General features: G+C 47.6%; 8 protein-coding genes across 8 annotated transcripts; 4 read left to right on the plus strand and 4 right to left on the minus strand.

The window, feature by feature from the left end:
- Nucleotides 1-76: 76 nt before the first annotated feature.
- FOIG_10373 (uncharacterized protein) lies at nt 77-2,063 on the minus strand. Its single transcript, XM_031210710.1, has 2 exons — nt 1,735-2,063; nt 77-1,642 (listed from the first exon to the last, which is right to left on the minus strand). The coding sequence occupies exons 1-2, from the start codon at nt 1,977-1,979 to the stop codon at nt 202-204; spliced, it is 1,686 nt and encodes a 561-aa protein (XP_031059421.1). The 5' UTR covers nt 1,980-2,063; the 3' UTR covers nt 77-201.
- A 16-nt stretch (nt 2,064-2,079) lies between these two features.
- FOIG_10374 (alpha-acetolactate decarboxylase) lies at nt 2,080-3,129 on the minus strand. Its single transcript, XM_031210711.1, has one exon. The coding sequence runs from the start codon at nt 3,103-3,105 to the stop codon at nt 2,383-2,385; it is 723 nt and encodes a 240-aa protein (XP_031059422.1). The 5' UTR covers nt 3,106-3,129; the 3' UTR covers nt 2,080-2,382.
- An 883-nt stretch (nt 3,130-4,012) lies between these two features.
- FOIG_10375 (uncharacterized protein) lies at nt 4,013-6,578 on the plus strand. Its single transcript, XM_031210712.1, has 5 exons — nt 4,013-4,654; nt 4,703-4,807; nt 4,859-4,996; nt 5,046-5,087; nt 5,140-6,578. The coding sequence occupies exons 1-5, from the start codon at nt 4,215-4,217 to the stop codon at nt 6,263-6,265; spliced, it is 1,851 nt and encodes a 616-aa protein (XP_031059423.1). The 5' UTR covers nt 4,013-4,214; the 3' UTR covers nt 6,266-6,578.
- Nucleotides 6,579-7,185: 607 nt separating this feature from the next.
- Nucleotides 7,186-8,104, plus strand: FOIG_10376 (uncharacterized protein; the record flags this gene model as incomplete). Its single annotated transcript, XM_031210713.1, has 2 exons — nt 7,186-7,683; nt 7,733-8,104. The coding sequence occupies 2 exons, from the start codon at nt 7,186-7,188 to the stop codon at nt 8,102-8,104; spliced, it is 870 nt and encodes a 289-aa protein (XP_031059424.1).
- Nucleotides 8,105-8,266: 162 nt separating this feature from the next.
- On the minus strand, nt 8,267-8,923 carry FOIG_10377 (guanyl-specific ribonuclease F1). Its single transcript, XM_031210714.1, has 3 exons — nt 8,865-8,923; nt 8,540-8,807; nt 8,267-8,488 (listed from the first exon to the last, which is right to left on the minus strand). Exons 1-3 carry the CDS (start codon nt 8,877-8,879, stop codon nt 8,376-8,378), a joined length of 396 nt encoding a protein of 131 aa, XP_031059425.1. The 5' UTR covers nt 8,880-8,923; the 3' UTR covers nt 8,267-8,375.
- A 362-nt stretch (nt 8,924-9,285) lies between these two features.
- FOIG_10378 (uncharacterized protein) lies at nt 9,286-10,337 on the plus strand. The gene is made up of 2 exons (XM_031210715.1): nt 9,286-9,778; nt 9,827-10,337. The coding sequence occupies exons 1-2, from the start codon at nt 9,397-9,399 to the stop codon at nt 10,246-10,248; spliced, it is 804 nt and encodes a 267-aa protein (XP_031059426.1). The 5' UTR covers nt 9,286-9,396; the 3' UTR covers nt 10,249-10,337.
- A 404-nt stretch (nt 10,338-10,741) lies between these two features.
- FOIG_10379 (uncharacterized protein) lies at nt 10,742-15,424 on the plus strand (the record flags this gene model as incomplete). Its single annotated transcript, XM_031210716.1, has 3 exons — nt 10,742-11,089; nt 11,146-12,278; nt 12,328-15,424. 3 exons carry the CDS (start codon nt 10,742-10,744, stop codon nt 15,422-15,424), a joined length of 4,578 nt encoding a protein of 1,525 aa, XP_031059427.1.
- A 24-nt stretch (nt 15,425-15,448) lies between these two features.
- Nucleotides 15,449-16,129, minus strand: FOIG_10380 (uncharacterized protein; the record flags this gene model as incomplete). Its single annotated transcript, XM_031210717.1, has 1 exon — nt 15,449-16,129. One exon carries the CDS (start codon nt 16,127-16,129, stop codon nt 15,449-15,451), a length of 681 nt encoding a protein of 226 aa, XP_031059428.1.
- Between the last annotated feature and the right edge of the window lie 1,641 nt (nt 16,130-17,770).

Genomic DNA, 17,770 nt, shown 5'->3' on the forward strand with positions numbered 1-17,770 from the left:
TACAAGTTTTTAGAAGTGACGGCGATGGATACCGTAGACGAGGCAAGAAAAGCTAGGACCTATGTCCCAAACGATGGAATGACCTAGATAAGTTTAATGTAAATTTTTGTATATTAAGAGTAACTAAGAGAGTTCGTAAGATGACTCTAAGCTACCTGTGATGAGCTTAATATAACTTCAATGTCGTTCAAAGTAAGGTGCTCAACTTTGAGACCAGCACATACGCCCATCATTTGCAATGGACCAAGCCTCACTACCGACAGCAACCGTGGAATAGAAGAGATGCCCAGGATCGTACTTCTTCTTTATCTTCAGTAGATTATCATAATTGACTCCGTAAAAGGTCTCTTGCCAATCTTTCTGTTGAAAGTCTGCCTCGTTGATATACGCTCCAGCGCCAGGCGTTGCAGCCTCGATGATGGGTTGGATCTCCTCCGTCATTCTCTTCTGTGTAGCCAACATCTCCTCCCATGGTGCTTCATTATCCCACGGAAGCGTCAAAGAAACCTGAACGATGGAATCTCGCCACTGGGGCAGTACTGAGTTGGCGTCGTTGACCCCGAATCTGGATACGTTGAGACCAACGCCAATGTAGATGACTCCCATCTCAGCGAGCTTCCGAGCTGTTGGAGAGAAGTCCTTCAGCTTGCTGCGTGGCAGTAAGCGACCTCCGAAGAGTTGTGTTCCTACTTGGATGTTGCCAGCTGGGAGGGGACCCCAGTAGTGATCGTAATGCTCGTAGTAACTTGGGAAGTGCGTAAAGTTCGGTTCGAACTTGATGCCAAGATCAGACAAAGAATCGGCGAGAGGCTGAAGGATCTGCTTGACCTCGGCCTCGGTCTTGTCGTACGCCGTCAGAGCGGGGATCTGAAGGAATGAGTCGGAGAAGAAGTAGATGATCATAACCCCAGAGTCAACGATCTTGGGGAGAGCAGCATGGAAAGCGTCGATGGCCTTATATATGAGCTCTGGCCTTCCCTCAGGTGCAGTAACAAGAAACTTGGCTCCACTGACTTGAGCTTCTGGATGAGCCCGTACAGTTGCTGAGATAACGACGCCATAGTTTCCTGTACCACCACCGCTCATAGCCCAGTACAAGTCGCTGTTTTCACTTCTGCTCGCTTTGACAAACTTTCCATCGGCAGTAATGACATCAAATTCGAGGGTGTTATCCGCTGCCAAGCCGAAATTGGTACTTAGTGCTGAATGGCCGCCTCCTTGGGTATATCCTCCCGCAAGACCAACGGAGGGACATTCTCCCGTAACAACGACTAGATTCTCAGCATGGGCTGCTGCAAGTGCTTCGAAACCTTGAACGCCGGCGCCGACCTTAAGAGCCTTTCCTTGATAGTGATCGTCATTCCAGTCGATGACTTCGGTGCCCTTTAGGTAGTGAGTCCACACAGCAAGAGATCCAGCACCAGTTGAGCGGCCGAGATAATCATGACCTGTGTTGCGGATGACAAAGCGTATATTACTCTCCTTGGCGAACTTCAAGGTCGCTGCGACATCCTCTGCGGACGTGGTGTTGACAGCATATCTGACGTAGTTGCCCAGGGTGCACGGCTTGTCCCTGGACTGAAATGGGTCACAAGACTGGTTGGCGAACAGAGGTGCCATCATGGACGAGGATGACTCCGTACTGATATATGTCAGCAGGCAATTTGATGCATTGAAGCAGGTCACGGTACCGTACGGAATGACTGGAGCGGGATTCAACCGGGGAGAACTTACTGAACTGACGAATAGAGCCATTCATTCTGCAGGCGTTCACACTCTTCACCATCATATTTTGGATCATGACATGGACTTCCCAGCGGAACGGTAGCAACCAATTGACCACCAACGGTACTATTAAGGTGACCCCATTCATCATCAGAAGGCCAACAAGAGTCACCAGGGAAGCATTTGCAGTCTGATTCCGTGGCTTTACAGCCAGCTGCACCGAGCAGCAGAAACGGAACGACAAGGCTGCGCATTGTTGCCAGAGATAACCGATGGTAAATAAAAATATCTCATCGACTCAATAGGCGGTAAGGATGCATGAAGTGGCCGTCTTACTCAGATTTTCACTCTTCCCCGCAAAGGTGCTTTTGTTTCTTTTGCTGCCCCTGTCAGCCAAGCATACTGAGGTGGAGAACGATATTGGTGTTACTGAGCAGGGATGACTCTGCATTGAAGATCTTTACAACTTTATCGTAGACAGAGGGAAAGATCGACAGCTGCTTATAATACAAAATTCCCAGAATCTATGATCTAGATAAATCTGAAATGGAGGAGCAAACATCTATAGAGACTCTTCGACTTCCCAAAATCTATACAAGGCGCCAGTTGTTCCAAAGGCGCGTTAGCAATAGTCAAGCACATCAGCCTCTTTTAGACCTAACCCTCAACCGCAGCTATTCCTTCATCATCTCTAACCAATTTGGCTTGATTATAGGCATCATCATCCATTGGCAATTGCAGGTTGACTGCTGCAATGCGAGCTGCGCTGACCTGCAAATCGCTATCACCTTCCAATGCTAGCACATGACCACCAGTGTCTCTGGTTGCCGACAGGAAGTGTAGGTGATCTCCAGCAACACTGATTCCCTGCATAAAAGCTGGTGATCTAAACCCAATGATTGTCCCCTTGATGTCGTGGAAGGTATGCGAAGCTTGTCGCTTTCCAAGCTCGGCAAGACTCTCGCCTGGTGATTGCTGTCCTCCGACCGTCCTTACAGTGACTGATTTGAATGTGCCTTCGATTCTGTACACCAGATAGTGATTGGCCGTCGCAGGAAGAAGCTGAGACAGAGTCTCTGTAAAGGAATCCTTGCTCGGTATTTGTTTTGAAGCAGTAACGGTCGGCTTAAAATCCGTGATCATCGCAAAAGGCGCCGTCTGTTCGGCGCATGCATCTTTGTCCAGCGCCATGACAGAACCATCAGGCTTCATATCATAAATAATCCCATCAAGAATGATCATTTCGCCAACCATGTGTCGAAAGGTGCCAAGGCCGTGATCACCATGTGTGAGGAGTTCCGCAAGAGTAATTCCTGTCTCGGCGACCCCATCCATGAGGGCTGAGACAACGGAATATTGGAAAAGGTGATTGGACGGCATTTTGGTGTGTGATGTGATATGTGAGATGGTGTTGAGTGAGTGAGAGGCACAGCTTGTCCTTGGTTGAGAAAGTTGCACGACTGCGGGGTTTTAATAGCCCAATCAAATTACGAATTCTGGATCAAGACGTCATCAGAAATGACGGAGATCAGCTCAATCAACGAAGAGATTGTACCGAGAATTAACAAGAGATGCCAATGGCTTCGGGCGAGCAGATACAATATGATCTTTCACTTTATGCTTCAAAAACATAAAGAGAAAGTTAGAAAGAATGGGGCAATAATTAACTGCTGGGTTGAACAGCCTTTGTGTCTGCGAGATACTGCAACTTATTTACTCGACACAGCATCATGTTCAACTCGAAATGCATGCATCTAGTCGCCTGGAATAACCGATATTGCGAGAACGGTTTCGGTTCCAATAACTTAGGAGCTGCTGGCCTGACCAAACCAACTCCCTCGTCGGGGTAAGATGGGAGGTTTCAGCTGCTTACTGGTTTCTGGCTAGTGCCCTCGTATTCTGTTCTGAGGGTGTTATAGCCTGCTTTCCTTCTCAGCGGAACAGAAAGCGACCGTAATTGCCGATTCTCTGGGTAAAACCTTGCGATCTCCAGATCAACTTGTCAGACGGCTTCCTGGCGAAGCATTGGCCCGTTCACGATTGACCCTCAGCATCTGCGTTACATGGCACACCAAATGCAAGGGAGATCTGCCCGTGACACGGCAAAAAGCGGTATGGTGGCTGCTTAGTTGCGGGTTGCCGGGCGGGCCGACTAGCTCGTGCATCTAGTGGCACGCTTGAGCCCTTTCCCCAGCCAAGCATCGATGGTTCAGCTCGCCACAACATGTCCAGCTCTCAATATTGCTGCGCCAAAGTGAGGGGAAACCAATGGCAGGAATGTAATATGTTCAAATTTGTGAGACTGCATGAAATATTGCATCGAGAGGAGAAGGCGTGCTGACAGACATTGCCCATAAAAAGACAGGTTGCTCACTTCTCGAGGCAGAAGGCATTTGCCTATCTTCTGATCGAACTTCTAAAGATTCGAGGGATTAGTTGAGATTTTGTCTTGAAGAAATACTTGTTGTTCACTTTGTTAATTAGCGAAGATGGCTAAACGTGCAGAGCATCTCCCGGCGATGCCGCCCCAGGACCCTTCATTGCAGGTTCCAAGCGGTCTGCGGGTTGCTTACGCCAAGCATCTTCTTGACAAACATCTCCGCAGCCTGCGATATGAGCTGAACGACGATGTCAGTCGCAATGAGCCTCTTCCCGCAATAGGCCATGCACCATCTCACGGACATGAAGATCCTTTGGAGCATCTCTCAGAGTACAAGGGTCGTGTTGCCATCGTTGGTGCTGGCGCCACCGGCTTGTACCTTGCTATGATGCTCAAGTATCTCAAGATCTCCAATGTGGATATCTATGAAGCTTCGGACAGGATTGGTGGTCGAGTGTATACGTATGAATTTGACAAGGATAAGGCCTCTCCTCATAACTACTACGACATTGGGGCCATGCGTATCCCGGAGATAGATGCCATGCAATCGTTAGTACGCCAGTCTCTCTACTTGATTGATGAACTAAAATATTAAAGAACCCTTACTCTCATCGAAGAGCTGAAGCTTCCCAAGACGAAGTACGTCCTCGATGCTAAATGCGAGCCTCAGATGCATTGGTACTCTAACACCGAATCGCCTGAGTAAGAAGACCTCCCATCGCATTTGAAGTGAAGAATATTGACATTTTATAGCGGGAAACCCTACGACGAGCGAATGAACGAGATCATTAAGGGTCTCGGGACAAACTGGGATGAGAAGTTTGAGGAATGGGTCAAAACTGGCAAGGACAACCATTCCACCAGAGGATGGCTTATGTTCACTGACCCGAAGTAAGCACCTTATTGGACCCCATTTGCACTTGCTGACAACCCCTCCAAGATGGACCTATGACCAGACTGAGGAAGCCGAGAGCGCTTCCACGTAAGCCCACCACCGTGATTCCATTGCAAGGTCTAGTACTAATACCATGTAGTTCTACTGGTCTTTTCGAGCAGTCTTTTGTTGAGTCTCTATGCGACTTCAGCGACTTCCAGGCCACTGCTGGCAAGCCTTGGTGGCGTCTTGAAGGCGGCATGTCAGTCGTCACCGAGAAAATGAACCAATGCATCGAAGATCCTAAGTGGGCTCCTCACAACCCTGTCTCTCTGAAAGTCAAGAAGAATACACCTGTCGTAGCCATGACAGAGAACCATCAGGAGAATAAGATCGAAGTGACTATCACCGGGGCTGAGGGCACCAAGACAGAGGCATACGACATGGTCTTTAACACCACAGCCATGGGTCCCCTCCAGCGCATGGACATCTCGGGCCTCGTCCCCGGTTTTGGTCTTCCTCAGACTCAGAGAAACATTCTCACTGGTATCCGAGCTCTCAGCTATGATAGATCCTGCAAGGTCGCAGTCAAGTTCAAGAGCCGTTGGTGGAAGAATATGTACAAAGCTTCTACGAACGGCAGCACTTTCGGCGGTGTATCGGGCTCTGATCTGCCAAGCAGCAACATCGTCTACCCGTCCTGGGATGATGGGGATGATACATCTGCTGTGCTCATGACTTCTTATACCTGGGCTCAGGATGCTACGCGAATGGGATCTCTGATTCCTGATTACACGAAGCAGAAGCCGCATATAGATGATGCTGTTGTTACCCAGTGTTTCCAAGATCTTGTCAAGCTGTGGGGAGAGAGTAAGGATCCCAAGATTACCGTCGAGTTTCTGAGAAACGAGTATCTCGAGCACCATGCTTTCGCTTGGTCTCACGATCCCTACACCGGTGGCGCTTTCGCTCTTTTCGGCCCTGGTCAATTCAGTTACATCTACCCCGAGTTCCAGCAGCTCCTCTGTGATGGAAAGTTCGCTATCTGCGGCGAGGCTCTTAGTCCTCATCACGCGTGGATTTCTGGATCCTTGGATAGCGGATACCTTACCATGCTGAGATGGTTATTCCATCTTGAGGATAACGATAGAGCTGATGCATTGAAGCAAGCATGGTTTGGACGCGGAAAGGGTGAACATACTGCTGAGTATGATGGGAAGCTGATGAGGTGGACTGTTGAGCTGAGCCAGCAAGCAGCTAAGAGGACTCGAAAGAGGCACTACTGAGACTGTTGAATGGCCCGGCTCTATGGAAGCTTCGTGGTGTGACGCGACTGTTTTCAACTGGCTACGCGAGCTCAGATGGAACACAACGAAGACGGAGAAGCTCATGTATGTCTGATGCACCGAACTTGAGATTTACGTACACATTTGAATTCACATGAATCGGAAACAATAAAAACCGAATGATGGTGTTTGTCTAAATTTGCTTCTGTGCAGTTATTCGCCGCCCCCTTTGGTTAGTGACATCTGATGGCGGCTGAGTTCTGGCTGGATCCGATCTGTCACGGTATTTCACAGCCTTCTTCCAAATTTTGACCATAGCAATCTGTCCCGTAAGCATCTTTGCAGCCCAAAACCACTTGGAGAATGACGCCTGGAATTCTTGGCCGCATCGGGATTGGATCTCGGCTTGATACATTCCTCACGCCCCATGGCCCGTCCCGACATGGCTCTATAATGTACTCCGTACCAGTTCACAAAGAGACAGTAATGATGAGTAATGTCAGACAAAGAACAACATAAATAGATAACATAAATAGATATAGGACAGCCTTAGCATCATTTCACATAGCTCGTACCAGGTTGTTCCGCTATTGTGTATAAGAGAAAAAGACATCAACAGCATCAGCGACGTTAGTTCAATTGCTAGTTTCTAGACTAATCGAAGCCAACCAAAACTGGATCTTGGGTCTTTAATCGGCCCAGTCCAGTCCGTTCCTCTATGCTGGAATGGGCTGGAACACCTTTGCGGAAAGGACCAAGTTTTGTAGTAATGCCATGAGTGGCAACTATGATCATACATAAACCTGCCGGAAGCGCAGTCGCGGCCGTTTAATTACATTGTAGAGAAACAGAGACTAGAATGAAGCATAGTCTTCTCCTCACAAGACCATCAACGCATCATAACTTCAACAAGTCAAGCAATGAGACTGACTTCATTCTTTCAATCTGCGGCGCTTGTCGTAGCCTCTCTCTCCGAGTTATCACAAGCCCACTACTTCACCCCACGTGGTTTCACAACCCCCAAGCGCAAAGAACTATGGCAGCCAGAAGTCGGGACATCATGGCAGATCATCCTCTCTGAGGTCGTTAAAGTTCCCAAAGCAGGTGTTAGCTCCATGACACCAGATGTCCCCATCTGGGATATGGATCTCTTCGAGAACTCCAAGAGCACAATCACCGCTATGAAGAAAGGAGGAAAGAAGGTTATTTGTTACTTTAGTGCTGGTTCTTGGGAGAATTGGCGTAAAGATAAAGACAGTTTTCCAAAGAAAGATCTTGGTAAGGTCATGGATGGTTGGCCGGACGAGAGATGGGTGAATATCAGCAGTGTTGCTGTGCGAGCTATCATGGCGCAACGAATCAAGTTGGCAGCAGAGAAGGGATGTGATGCTATTGATCCCGATAACATGGATGGATACGTGAGTCACCGACGCGACGCTTAGAGCATTCCACTGACCATCACTGCAGCAAAACGACAACGGCCTTGGCCTTACCGAGGGAGACACCATCTCATATGTCAAGTTCCTCTCTACAGAGGCAGCCAAATACAACATGGTTATGGGCATGAAGAACGGTGGAGACGTCACAGAAGAGGTTCTTCCATACGTTGCCTTCTGCATCAACGAGTCTTGCATCCAATATTCGGAGTGCGACTTGTATCAGCCATACATCGACGCGGGAAAGCCAGTCTTCAACATTGAGTACCCCAAGGGCGCACCAAAGGTGAAGGCCAAGGACCAGAAGAAGATTTGCTCTACTAGTGGTGCGGCAGAAGGATCAGATGGATTCAGTAAGGTTATAAAGAAGATGAATCTGGATAAATGGGTCTTGTATTGCTAAGGCTTACAGGAGCACTCGGTACTGGCAGAGATTTACTTTTGCGTTTCTTCTTGATTCCAGTTCATCTCTTGTCTCATAAAGTATGAAAGATCTTTCTGAAAGAAGACATTTGAAATGCTTCTCAGTGAAATGTAGACACGATATAGCGGGTCCAATTATGGACGGAGAAGACAGAGTAAGTCATAGTATGTATTTTAATGTCGTCAAGACAGAAGATAACTATATACGTGTAACGTATGGCTCAGAAGCCAACATTGAATGACATGACAGCTTAGTTAGTACCGCTGCATCCAACAAAGTTGTTGCCGGAAGCACCAGTGTGAGTAATGGCACCAGCATACTCGCAGTTTGTGTTGATAACAACACGGTCAGCCCCGGGAGAGCCTGAAGACATATCAGCAATTATTCTGGATTGGGATCTGTTGTGCAACCTACCACCAGTGTAAACACCGCCGCTCTTGATGGGGAACTCCTGGTAGGGACCGTCAACAATGAAGTCAAAGCCCTCGCGGTTGTTGTAAGTGTGAGGGTAGGTAGAGCTGCCAGCAGTGTCGTCGTTCTGGTAGTACTGGCAAGCAGCGTTGGCAGCAGCGCGGACTTGAGAGGCGGAGTAGTTGGTGCTGCCGCAGGTAGTGGCGGACTGACGGCTCTCAATGGGGCCGGCGACAGCCAGGCTGACAAGAGCAGCGAGAGAAGCGATAGACTAAGAACTGGGTCAGCATTTCTCTTACTTGGGTATGTTTTTGGAGGTATGGTGTACCTTGAAGAAGAGCATCTTGTCAATGAGTTTACAACAACCAACGATGGATGAGAGCGTGTAGGAATAGTTACATCATTGATAGAGTCCTCTCACAGATTTTATAGTTGATCATCTCTATGTCCTGTGTATACTCGGAACACCAAACATATCAGTCCATCCAAACCTCGGTGTCCCAAAACATGTAGATCTTCAGAGAGAGAGGCAGGTGGATGAACGCATGAGTCCGATTGGCCGCATAATTCACTAAGTTTCGAGATAGTATCACCACCTGCTTAATTCGGATGTAGGTCCGGCAGATGCGCAGATGTAGCTGGGCGTAGTCTGGCCAGTCACATCAAAATCCCGCCCCGAGAGCGGGTCGTGATCGGCATATAATTGTCTCAGCGAGCGCCCATGTGTTGCTCTTATCGCAATCATTGGAGCCCTTTTGTATTTCATCGTCGGAAATCGGATGTGATACGCCGTGTTAGCGCCAATCGTCTATCTTGTAATTCCGCTTCCTGTCGCAATCCCTTCATCCTGCAATACTTTCATGCTTTCTCTCCTTCGCTTTTCATCTCTCTCATTCATCTCCGCACGGAAAATGACCGACCTTACGAAATTACTGAGCGACAGCGCCATGTCGGCTCAACAGGCTGCTGAAAAGCTCGCGGGCCCTTGTCTAGAGGCTATCAAGAAGAATGAAGACGCTTCAAAGATTGAGGGGGAATTCGACGGTCTTTGGTCTTCGGTGCTCTCCGCTGCCGAGCAGACCCCCCACGACAAGCAAGGGAAGCTAGTGGAAACCTTGCATGCGATAAAGAGCATTCCGCAATCTGCAGAGACAGCCAAGAAGGTTGTCGTTTGGGGTGAGGAGAAGCGCTGGGATGAGCTACCCATGTTTGGGGGCAAGGCACGCGAGCAGCTAGACATCGGTAAGCTCCGCTCTCCGACAATCTCGAAGACTTACTGACTCTGATAAGCACAAGAAAAGTCCGATGAAGCTTTCGTCAATATCAACGGCTTCTTTGCGCGCGCAACTGCTGCTGGGGTTGATGACCTTAGCCTCTTCGCCATTTGGACCTTACGCGAAGCGCTTGAAGACCCTGCTGCTGATAAGATCTCGGAGACGTCGCCCAAACTATTGAAGGCCTCTTCTGTCTGGTTTATTTACGCCGCCGATGCTCTTGCAAAGGCGAGCAAGGATGGAAAGCAGTTTGACGGCAAAGTCGCCAAACCTGGCGCTAGCCTGACGGAGTTCAAGGACGAGGCCGGATGGAGGGGCTTCAACAATGACAGGTGGAAGGTCTGGCAAGACCGGTTCTCAACTCTGAAAGAAGCAGATATCCCTCAGGATTCTAAGTCCTTGGTAAGCCAGGCGTCGGATAGTCTCACTAAAGTCTAATAGATCGGCTATCAATGAAGTATTACTCTCCCTGATACTCCGCCGTGCTTTTTATCAAATTGCCCCTCCTGACTGTGAATTATGGCTATTGCATACAATCATTGCTCATGATCTCATCCGCGTTCGTTTCGTCGATATATGCAGAATATGCAGTGCATTCAGCGGTTTAATTGAGATGGGTTCTGTCTTTGGCTTCCACTAAAAGTATCTGATAGTAAGCCATATAGCAAAATACGGGCCATTGATGAGAAGCGCACAAATGCGCATGTCTCCCGTCTGTTGTTATGTTTTCTGCTTTGGTGTCATTAGAAAGATCTTACTGGTTGGTTGGTTGGTCCCGATCCCAGCACTTTCAACGCACAGCCTTATTTCGCACAGCCTTGTGCTGCAGGCCGACGCAACTCAGCCGCAATGGAATTTCCCCTCAATCAGCCGCCTTTGCTGACATTCACCATTCGTCAACGAAATCATGCTATCTCTGTAAACTATCGACATGGCGCTCTCTTTGCGAGATGGCGCTCGGCTCAAGCCTGATATTCGCCTTGCCCAAGCGGTTTCCGAGTTCGAAGCAGCTCTTAGCTCTGAGCAAAAAGTCGTGTTTAGAGCCTCGCGATCTTCAGCTGCTCACGTAGCCCCAACGATGTCTGATGTGATGCGCCTCACTGCCGAGATCGACCTGAAGGCCACGACCAAGCATGGCCGTGGAAGATGCTTTGGGCCAAGAATGACAAACCTTTTTAATGCAATCCAGCAGTTCGCTGCGCTTGGTGATGTTGTTGTTAGAGGTTCGCAAAACCTCATTGCGTGCGGTGTTTGGGCTGCTGCAAGAATGACCGTTCATGTAAGCGCATCCGAAATCGCATTCGTGACTTTCCCATTAGTACTAATCATGGGTAGGTCATAACTGGATACTTCACGTATCTGGAGAAACTTTCTCTTTTGTTTATGGCTGTCGGTCAAAACGCTCCGCGCTATCAAGCTATGGCTGCAATTTATCCCAAATCAAAGAACCTTCAACGCTATCTGTGCGAATACTTCATAATTGTCACCAGGCTATGCTTCCAGTCAATTTCATGGACACAGAAGTCCGCTTTCAGCCGACTCTCGACATCCATTAGCGACTCAGAAATGAAAGAATTGCAGTCAGAGCTTGACATATGGTCATCATCGATAAAGGAAGAGGCCAATCTCTTACTAAATCAGAAGGTAGACGAGGAGGCCAAAGAAAATGCGAAATTTCGCTCGCTCACAACATTTCTGTCCGAGTCTTCGTCACATCAGCGGAGAATTAAGACCTATACTCGTTTTCTACAGGCATGCTCCCAGTACGACTATCAGACCACGTGGAAGCAGACAAGAAAGGCTGGAACCACTCGTCTTTTAGAATCCTTCTCTGAGTATCAACAGTGGCAGTCTGACCAGTTCAGCCATGACTCGGTGCTATTCCGTGGTAAGCTGGGGGCTGGGAAGTCAGTCCTGTTAGCCAATGTCGTCGATAATTTAAACCTTCAGAGCAATGCGATCGCCTTGTATTTCTTCGCTCGGTATGACAGACCTGATGGCTTAAATGCTAGGACAATACTTGGGTGTCTCATCAGGCAGCTTCTGGAGCACTTTGTCACGAACAGGGACTTTGACCATATTTTCAAAAACAATACAACTATCCGGGACGCGGACGATATTGTGGAGATCTTCAAGCAAGTTCCGCCACACAACCAGCACGTCTTCATTGTCATCGATGGTGTTGATGAGTGTCCCATGGATGAGCAACATGCCCTGCTGAGAGCCCTATCAGTTATCCAGCCCCATGGCTACAAGCTCTGTGTCTCTGTGAGAACTCTAGAGCAAACTTCAACATGGAAAGGTCACTCATTCCGATTTAATGTCTCTATTCTAGAAAACAACCCAGATATCTCGGACTATGTTGAAGTCGAAGTTGCTAGACGGATCCAAGAAGGAAGGCTTGTTATTGAAGATCCAAACTTGGTCCATGAGGTTAAAGAGAAGCTTATATATGGGGCATGCGGCATGTGAGTACACTGCTGGTTGCTTCTCGGCTTTTTACCTGACTGTCGCTAGGTTTCTTTGGGTCTCACTGCAACTTGATTCTATTTGTGCTGAGATGACAGACCATGCAATACGCGAGACGATTCAAAATCTTCCACGGGATCTTACAGAAACTTTTGAGAGAAACGTTACCAAAGCCAGCTCAAGCGATACCAGCGGTTATCACATACGAATCTTCAAACTTTTAGTTTCAGCAAGAGAATTGCTTACGACCGAACAGCTTCGAGAGGCTACTAGCGTAATAGTAGGACAGACAAAATGGGATCCAGCAAGACAGATCAGTCGTATTGAAAGAGTCTTGAGGTTTTGTGGAAGCTTAGTCATGGTCGACGAGGAAGATGAAACGGTTCGCTTCATCCATCATAGTGCCCGAAGCTTTTGCCTCAATTCACCGAACAACACTGCCGCATGGACTTTCACTGAGGATGAAGCGGAGAGAGCAATGGCAGAAACGCTGGTGACATATCTTAGCTACAACATCTTCGACACAAGATTGAGCAGAAACGTTGTACCAAAGATTGAGGCAAACGATATCCCCAAAAGAGTGGCATTGAGCACCATCAAGACCAGTTCAGTGGGGAAAGGGATTACCGACCGATTTTTAAATTTACGGTCTCAACTCAGACACGATGTTGGACCTGTTCTCGCCGAGTCGGCCAAGGGCTACTGGAAGGATGATTCTCACCAATTCCCCCTACTTACTTATGCGAGCAAGAACTGGATTCTTCATACCTCGCATGTCGAATATCTTGATCCGCTATGCCGTTGGCATTACTTACTTCAACATCCAACGTTTGGCATTGATCTCACCGATATACCAGATAGCTTGCTCGTCCGGTTTTCAGTTGTACGGTTCATGCCATCAGCGAGCATCTTATGGGCCTTGTGGCATGGACATCTGCTACTTTTGAAGCATGAACTTTCCAAAGAACCAGGAGCTCGCAAAATTCAATCTTACGCAACGTTTTGGATATTTTTGCGGCATATTGCGCCTGGCTTTTTCAATGCTGATATGGACTATGGACTTGTCAGATGGCTATGCCGAATGCTTGTTCAATTACGCATGGAAAATCCAGCCAAGAGACAACTGTTGTGGCGTCTCTCAGTCTTTGATGAGTCTTACATGGAGATATTGCGAACTGCCATCGGATTATCTGACATAGAAGCGGTTATCGCCCTTCTATCCCGCGATAATCTTGGAAAAGGTCAGCTTCCTTCTCTGAGCGAGGCCTTGGTGGACCTAGCAGTCTCATATGGAAACGTGCCCCTTCTCAACCTTCTAATGCGGGAAGAGTTCGCAGTAGACATCACGGCTACCCTCTCCAAGATCGTTACATCAGGGATGCCAGAACCCATTGTAACACGATTTATTCAGCGTCTGCTTCTTCTTCAAGGGGAGATTCATCTATATTCCCTGTCAGATAGTGTATTCTATCTAGTATTCCAACAAACTCTGAAAATGCTGGGTCCCGATAGGATCCCGGAGCAACTAGAGATTCTACCATGGAGAAACTCAGAGGGTCGTCGCCGCAAGGTCGATCTCCTGTTACACAAAGCATGCATGAGAGGAGATCTTTCAATGGTAAAATTGCTGACTTCTGTTGGCTGTGATCCCAATGCCTGCACAGACGAAGGATCATGCCTTGACGTGGCGCTACATGGCATCTCACAGGATAGACTGAACATTGTATGGCATCTCTTGGGGTCCTCTGCTCTACCAAGTCACGCCACCCTTTCTCGGGCAGTATTACTACGGCAATGGGCGTTCGTGCTATGCTTTTTGCAGTTAGACATATCTTTCGATGATTCTTCATCTCCGCTACTTGATAGCCCATTTCTGGCTCCAAGTTTCAAGATTATGGTGGAGGATTCAGATGATATCGATTACCCATTTCTTGCCCGGACTCCCACAGAGGATCAAGATATTGGTATCATCACCGCTTTGTTACCACTACCACTTGTGCAGTCGAATTCTTGGGATGACTGGAATTTTTACTTCGTGGCCAACCTCCATAGAAAAGACGGATGGAAGCCAATGGTTCTTTCTGAAGAGGAATTGTTATGCGAAAATATTGTTAAGACATTTTGTTTAGAAGACATATCGAAAGAAAAAAGACAGGATAGGATTTCTCAGGATTCAGGTGGTCTGGAAGCGCCGAAAACAGTTCAGAGTTCGATTGAATTTATTCATTCGCACCCAGACCTCAGCCCTTGGATCAAGCTGACTACTCCCAACACTCTCTCAGTCATTGCAGAAATTTCTAGAAGATGGAGTTGGTTACTTTCTATAGAACCCAGCCACGAGTTTAATCACAGCTGGGCAATCGGAACCACTGAAGAACCATGGCATATGATGTGGGATGACTCTGGACGATTGCGTAGTCCAGGCCTCTGGCTGATGCATGAAACTATTGATACACTCGAGAAACGTCGCCACAACTATGGTCTCGTTCACGACGCACTTACCGATGCGGCATGGGCTATTGAAGAGCTCCAAAAGTCTTACCGTCTTCTACAAAATCTACCCTGGGGATCCCAGCTACGCGTTGCCGAAGAGAGGCTTCCCTTCATTGACTTGCCGCGTTTCCGAAAGCCGAATGTATCTTATGTTAAGGCATATTCTTTTTGCTTTGCCTATATGAGTGTTCGAATCCAGTGGTTAAGGGTATTAAGTATTCTTTCTATGAAAGGTCTGTTGGCAAAGTTTAGGATCCATACGGATATTCTGCAAGAACCTGGTGAGATGGCAATGCTTTTACCAGGCGCACTACAATTGTCGAAACACGAAGTCCCAACATATGCGTTTATGCCTGAAGTCCCAACATATGAGTTGATGCCTGAAGTCCTCGAGGCAGCATTTATTGGTACTGAATCCAAGCATGTTCTCCGAGGACTTATTGCAAAGCATCCCCTCTGGGTATCGGAAGTCGCCGCCTGGATTGAGACCATGGACCCAGGGATTTTCACCTGGTCTATGGGCCAAGATTCACCCCTTTCCTTCAGGAGAGCAATTCAGTCTTTTCGAGATATAGGCACAACCGAGCATGATATAGATCGCTTGATATACGCGTTAGAGATGTCCCGTCAAAGAGTTTCAGAGTTAGAATGAGGGCTTAGTCTCCTGCCTTCCTGGCTACAGTTTTCCCTTCAAGCGAAACACTGCCCAACGCGCCTTTGCTTTTGCATATTCCTTTCCATTCCCATCTTTGATAAATGCATGAATGTGGAATGAACTTTCGTCATGTGATATTTCCACCATGCTTGCAGTGATCTGGATAACCTTGAGAACTCGTAGCGGCCGGAGATATTGGATTTCGATTCCTTGTGTAGCGACCATATTTGTCACCAAGTTGAACATCCCATGGTTTGCCTCAGGTGAACACTTTCCAGGGACCTCTGTAGATGCCACTCTATGTTGCAGCCGGGCGTTGAGGATGCCGAAAATGCCCATGACATCGTCTAGAAATGTTGCTTGAACACCGCCGTGGCAAATGTCCCCAAATCCGCAGACGCCATCGCCCAAGGCGTAGAACACGCTGCAGGTCTCAACAGGTAGCCATCGCTTTTTCAATTTCGGGTTCAAAGACGTCGCGAATAAAGGGTCGTGATATAGGACGATGCGATGATAGATGGTCGACGGTGAATTGAGTGTCTTGCTGAACAACTTTCCGGTACTGCCACGGCCATCTTGTTTATCATCCAGACGAGGGCCGGCGACCGCATCGGGATGGAGGAACTGATCGCGATACCAGAGGATGTCGAAGAAGTGATCAAGCTCTTTTTGAGCGTCGGGCATAACTTTCGGACCAAACATCTTCAGCGTAAGATCTATGGAGTCAGGGAGTCAACCAGTTGATTAGTTGGCAAGATGTGAAGCAATAAAGGCAGCTCGGGCAGAAAAAAAGTGATTTATAATGAAGGAAATAGAGACATGAGTGTCACCGAGGCTTCGTGGCAATCTGATGGAGCCGAAAGCAAGGCATCAATGTCGTAAATTGTCTCCAGTGAAGCTATTTAGTGTGATCAGCGCAGCTGAAGGGCTTAGCGTTCAGGACTTGGTCGCTAAATTACCGAATATGGTGATCCAGACTGATAGCCCTGTTATTATAGAAGCGATCTTCACACATGATAGGGTTAGTACCACCGAGCCGGCAAAAGCAGGGTCAGTATGGTAAACATATGATGGAAAGCCCTTGAAGCTTGTTTCAGAGGTCAATGAATTTTATTCTCTTTTACATGTTAATATGTCGCAAATAAATTCGCGATCGTTTCCATGCCCAGAGTGATGCAGGACATCTTTCTACGACAGGGTGATCCCGTGGATCTCCTAAGAGCTTATCTCAAAGCTTGCTGGCAGTCCCTAAGAACAACATGGATCTGGAGATTCTTCACGGCAACATATCCTTGTTTACCTAAATCCGTGCCTGTCTTCTCCAAAACCGACAAGGTCCCATGTGTCAGCCAACTCTCCCAACACCGAATAATTCTCATCTATGCTTTCACACCAATCATCGTGCAGCAAGTCTTGATGAGCCTCCACATATCGAGAACGTTCAATATTAGATCGCATTTCTACATTACTTCTACACATATCAGCTCAGTGCACGACATCAAGGATACACCGTCCGCAAGCTAGGCCTTCAGGTCGGTTACTTCGACGGTGATAAGCACGAAAGAGATAACGTAAACACGTCCGATAAGAGTTCTCGAAAGCTCATATGGTCATTGGCAAGGACGGCTATAGTAAGGGCTGGAATGTCATTATGTTAACCTTCCAGCCAAACTAGAGTCCAGTCGAAGTGTTTGGGAGTTTGAGCTGGTGGATCTGGGGTTTCTTGAACATCACTTTATACTCTGTCACTTTGGACCTTTGGTACTACCTAGTTCACAGAGCAGCACGTGAAGTACGCCTTTTATGGAGATTTCACTGAACACATCATACCACTAAACATCCCAACATCCGTCTGACCGCATATGCGGATACGGAACAGAGGTCTGGGATATGGTTGGGGCTCCTGTCTTAGCCTACACCACGTTGAGGTATCTCAACATACCTTTCGACTTTTTTATGTTGTGGATATGCCTTCACTATATCGTTTACACAGGGATTAGCAGTCATAGTGGGCTCAGAATACTAATGTTTCCCTTGACCCTTAGCCCGTTGTTGAGCTACTTCAATGCAGAGCTATCTATCGAGGATCATGATTTGTATCATAGATACTGTTGGAGGATTGCAAAGAACTATGGAAAGCAGACAAGACTATGGGATAGGGTTTTTGGTACATGCAGCGTAAGGCTGGAGTCGAACGCCTCAAATATAGATTACAAGAATAGAATAGAAGTGCCCTTTTATTAAGATTACACTTTAAATTGAGATTTTATTTATTCTTCTAAATGACTTGACCGTCCCTGATTCTTATATTCAACTCGCTACTTCATTCCTATAAGCTCTTCC

The sequence above is a fragment of the Fusarium odoratissimum genome, assembly GCF_000260195.1.
Source record: "Fusarium odoratissimum NRRL 54006 unplaced genomic scaffold supercont1.18, whole genome shotgun sequence".
NCBI lineage: Eukaryota > Fungi > Ascomycota > Sordariomycetes > Hypocreales > Nectriaceae > Fusarium > Fusarium odoratissimum.